Genomic DNA, 4,959 nt, shown 5'->3' with positions numbered 1-4,959 from the left:
AAAACGACAGGACTTTTTGAATGACCTGGTATAAAAGGTTTTAAATATGTTTTTATTCTATGTATCATTTCAATATTGTTCATTTGCTTTATTAAACCAAAAAAAAAAGCTAACCAATTTTGTTCAGTCAAATATGGAGTTGAAATTATTATGGAGTGACAAAAAAAAATCCATCAACTTAATTAAGAGAAAATTAGGTAATTAACTGTTTTAAATAAATATGTTGTACCATTTATAATTTTTACTTTTACATATGTATAAATGGAAATATAGTAAGGGGAAGTATAGCCATCGTGAATAATAAAGAAATTTTTGTTTTAAAATAAGTAATGTATTTATATCTTTGGCTTATAATTTTTAAATTTGTTAACATTATTTATAGTTAAAGCAATATCTAAAGTTGATTTAGGTAAAGAAAGGTTTGACTTAATCAAATTAAATAAGAAATCCACCATTAAAGCAAGATAGTAAGTTACGTGATTCACTCAAATGATGATGATTACTCAAAGCGAAACTTCAATTATGCTTTAAAATATGCAAGGACAATTTGGATACAATGATCTACCACCACAAATTTTGGATATTAAATTAATTCCAAAAGCTTACATTTCTATTCTAATTATTAAAATATATTTCTTAACTCACTTGAACCAATTTATTTCCCACTCTGACTGAAATTACTTCAATTCTATCCGACGTTAATGGATTAAATATAAAAACTTTCCTTGATAGAACTCCAGGAGAGAAGGTTAGAACTATACCTTCGGCTAAATTGTAGGGTACTTTTTGATGTTCATCAATTGTGAAAAAAATTTCTTTACCAGAGTATTCAATGAGCTGAAATAAAAGAGGATTTTAGAAAATCTGTAATCACAAAATATATAAGGATAACTTATTAAATATATATAGGTGATACAAGATAAAACCACTAGATACTTGTACTGGATGTTGCGTACATTATAGGTATAAACAAGATCTTTTAAATTAAAATATAGCAATAATGTTTGAATGAGAATGCTGTTTTATTTTAATGAGGTTTAAACTTCCTTCCATCATCAATCCTCCCTCCCTTCCCGACATAACTAGTAATGTAACAACATCTTGTTGACTAAATCGTTTATATTAAAAATAAATTCGATTCAATTTTATCCTTATAATCTCGTCAGAAGGATCCCAGTAGTAAGAGAAAATTTACCTCTTTGATTTAAATAAATTATTATAAAATTTCAATATTGATTTTGGGGTAGTTTTGGTTATTTTCACAGCTTTTCATAAATTGTAGTCATCAACCGCCCACTAGCAATTTTCAAGGTTGGACAGTAGACAGTTTATATTATTAGAGAGATAAAATAATTATATTCTAGGCTAAAATGACATGATTTTATAAATATAAATTTAATTTCTATGTTTGTAGAATTGTTCTAGAATAATTAATGAGTTACCTAGCATACAAACTACATTATTTAACTAAACATCAGAGAAACCTCATAGGCAACTAATGAGAAATGAATGACAGATTGGGGATACTAAGACAGGTTCAAGTTTGAAACTTGAAAAAAAAAAAGAATTAAAATAAAATATGACTAATAATAATAATAATAATAATAAATACAATTAAAAGAATAAAAATAAAATTATAACGTTGAGAATATGACTAAAGAAAGAGATGAAGAATCACATAAGAACTGGGAGGTTTGATATCTAAATGAAATTAAATGAAAAATTGTCATCAAAAGCACATCAGAATTTGAACTATCTCAAATTACCTTTTCAATATTGAGCAAGGCATATGTAGACAATTGAATAACATGTTGACACTTATGGATAGCTTGCAGCATTCTGAAAAACAAAAAAATTAAAATCCATATATACAATTATATATTTTTTGTTTTCTAATTATCACTTATCACTAATAATGAGAAGATTTAGTGTATCCCTACAAATAGAAATTTATAATATTTGGTATTATATATACCATCATATTATATACACATAATAATGGTATAACTACTTGGTACTTAATGCATACTAAACTTTATATCTTACGACTTGAGATGAGCATATTTATTTATTTATTACACCGGATACTGTATAATTAATCAACTTTATTAAATATCATAGTGTAATTAGTGATAAACAATTACTAGTAGAGTCAGTTAAATAAAAATAAAACTAGTTAAAAAACTAATAACAAAAAATTAATAACAATGAAAACCATTAAAAATCAAAACCAATAATAATCTCCATAAAGTTATCATCAATAAACTAGCTTTATAAGGAAAAGATGGTTGGGGGGTGCGGTCAAAATTTAACACAAATAAGTTGAAATAACTTATTTAATAGTGCCAATGTTTCGGCCAGAATTTCTAGCCTTCATCAGGGCTAAGAATATATAAGAATAAGATAAGTAAATAATTGTACAGAGTAAAATTAATGTAATTGAAGTGATAAAAGAAGTGGAAAATAAAATGTATATATAGGCATTGAATAAGTAATTAAAAATAACATAAGAAAATAAAATACAATTTTTAGGTTATATACTGCAAAGAAATATGAATATATTAGTTCATTAATAACTTAAAAATTAAAATTATGGAAAGAAAAATAAATTTGAGAGAATGAAAATATATGTAACTAATGAAATATTTAACCATAATAATAGAATAAAGAAACAAAATATAAAGTTAAGTTAGACAAAAGAAGTAAATAATAAACATAACAATAATAATATATGGAAAACATAACTAATAATGTGGGTAAGAAAAATAAGAAAAGACTAGAGAAGGAGAAGGGGGTAAAAGAAAGGACAAAAAGAGAATAAAACATAAAACGAATCTGTTTGTAGCAAATCAAACAGCCAAGTACGGTTTGCACCGTGAGTGGCGAGACTCAGCATTAAAAAATATGTTACGAAGATGAAGAGGTATTTGGGAAGAAACGTTACAAGTGAGTAAAAAAATAAATAAATAAAATAATATTGAAAAGAGAAAAGCGTGAAAGAGGGAGATGACAAATGGTTTTAGAAAATGTTAAAAATATATTATAAGAATGATGAAGTTACCCTAAGATGACAATGTGTTTAGTTAAGTGTTTAGATATTTAAAAACTGTTGAAAAGAGGAAAACATATAAGAGGGTGACAACAAATGTTTTAGAAAAACTTAAAAGTTAAACAATATGTTAGAAAATGAGAAAAAAAAAAAAAAAAAATGCATTTTTAATAAATTAACCATTAGTGAATATGTTAACAGTAAGTTGTGCTAATCGGTTTTTAAATTTATAGAAGGTTCTAATTGGATATAGAAGCTTTCAGAGATGACCCTTTTGTCATGGTTACGAACTGTAGCTAGTATAGATGTTTTGTCAAAATCGAAGAAATGATTTAAAGAAAGAGAATGTTCTGAAAGTTTTGAGGTCAGAAGATTATATGAGGAAACAGAATATTTTGTTACTTGATAAGGCCTTTTAAGAGGTTTTTGGTTTCACCGAAGTAAGCAGAATTAAAATTAGGGGTGGAGAGAAAGGGATTCGGTATACAACATGTGATTGGTGTAGAAGAAGGATAGGATATTTTAGTTTTGAGTAAATATGTGTTGTGAGGTCTAAAAGTAATACGAAGGTTAGGTATAATATAGCAGAACATAAGAATTTTTGGATATTATCAGAAAGAGAGGGGATGTATGGTAGTGACCTGATACACTGTCGTCTGGATTTCTTATAATGCGGAGGTGAAGGAAAGGAAGGGAGTTATTATTTTCAATTTCTACAGTAAAATTAAGGCATGGATGGTAGGAATTAAAGGCAGATAAAATATCAGGATTTAGGACAAGGAGGAGGTCATCTACATATTTTTTAATAAGAATAATGTCAACTGGAAAGACTGGGATAACCATAATCAAGCAAATCATTTAGGACAATATTGGAAAGATTGGGAGCTAGAGGATTTCCCATGGCCAGCCCTGAAATTTGGTCACAGAACTGACCCTGGAAGGTATGGTAACCACATTTACAACAGAGTTGAAGAGCTTCAAGGTAGGAAAATATGATGTGTGTGTAAACTAGTTTTATATTTTATAGTTTAAAGTATCATTATTATGACATTAATGCCACAATATATATGAAAATATTGTATGTATAATGGTTTAAAAATAAACATTAAATCTCTTTACTTATCAGCATAATCTTGTACAACATGATCTTTTGCTGTGCCAGTAATACCATCATGGTGCTGGAATAAAGATAGGCTTGACCTTGCATCAGTTAGATTCAAATTCAAATCATGAAGGATCATCAACTGACCATTTTCTCTAGCTAATAAACTCAATAATACTTCAGCACTCCTAAAAAGAAAAATACAACATCTCGATCAATATCACTAGTACGAATTATTTATCACTTAGACAAGAGAAATAGATTAGGTTGTAACGAAAACAATTCTGAAGATGGAAGCAAATTCGTAAAGAACTATGAACAAATAAATATTAAAATATGAAACAGTTGAAGCCTGATACAAATATATAAACAATAATTATTACTAATACAAATAATGACTCAAATTTCAATTAAAAATCAAAAATTAGTTTGAGCAATATGTGAAAGAAGGACAGAGTAATTTCTATTTTCTCTATTTACTGAAAAATATTTTACTTTGAGTATAAGATTAGATTAGATTAGATTGGATTTTTATTCAGGGCGATCAACATATTGGTTATTACGCCCTTTTTGCTTTATTTATCTTCTTGTCTTTGACACTTGATAGTTGAATGCAGAATGTTTTCTTTTAACACTGGTCGATATTGGTGATTTATATTTTAGTATAAAGTTGAGTTTCTTTCAGAAATTTTATTATTTTGTCTATGGATTCTGCGGAGTCTTTAAGGGCCAATTCTCTTGTACAAGGAATTTTATTATTTTCGAAGGTTTGACGAAATGATGAGCATTCTTCAATTATATGCTTTAT

At 27.1% G+C, this 4,959-nt stretch overlaps 1 protein-coding gene across 1 annotated transcript; it reads right to left on the bottom strand.

Moving 5' to 3' along the window:
* Nucleotides 1-621: 621 nt before the first annotated feature.
* On the bottom strand, nt 622-4,360 carry LOC136795796 (alpha-mannosidase 2-like). Its single transcript, XM_067047564.1, has 3 exons — nt 4,169-4,360; nt 1,767-1,839; nt 622-837 (listed from the first exon to the last, which is right to left on the bottom strand). Exons 1-3 carry the CDS (start codon nt 4,288-4,290, stop codon nt 637-639), a joined length of 396 nt encoding a protein of 131 aa, XP_066903665.1. The 5' UTR covers nt 4,291-4,360; the 3' UTR covers nt 622-636.
* Nucleotides 4,361-4,959: the final 599 nt, after the last annotated feature.

This window comes from Halyomorpha halys, unplaced genomic scaffold (genome assembly GCF_000696795.3).
Source record: "Halyomorpha halys isolate HHAL.00 unplaced genomic scaffold, Hhal_1.1 Scaffold12076.1, whole genome shotgun sequence".
Lineage (NCBI taxonomy): Eukaryota > Metazoa > Arthropoda > Insecta > Hemiptera > Pentatomidae > Halyomorpha > Halyomorpha halys.
This window is presented reverse-complemented; position numbering and strand designations above follow the sequence as displayed.

Excerpts from the sequence above, each read along its gene's own strand:
- LOC136795796 (XM_067047564.1), bottom strand. The coding sequence starts at position 4,290 with ATGATCCTTCATGATTTGAATTTGAATCTAACTGATGCAAGGTCAAGC. Across the intron at positions 1,840-4,168 it reads GTACAAGATTATGCTGATAA|AATGCTGCAAGCTATCCATA; the intron begins GTAAAGAGATTT and ends TTTGTTTTTCAG. Across the intron at positions 838-1,766 it reads CCTTGCTCAATATTGAAAAG|CTCATTGAATACTCTGGTAA; the intron begins GTAATTTGAGAT and ends CTTTTATTTCAG.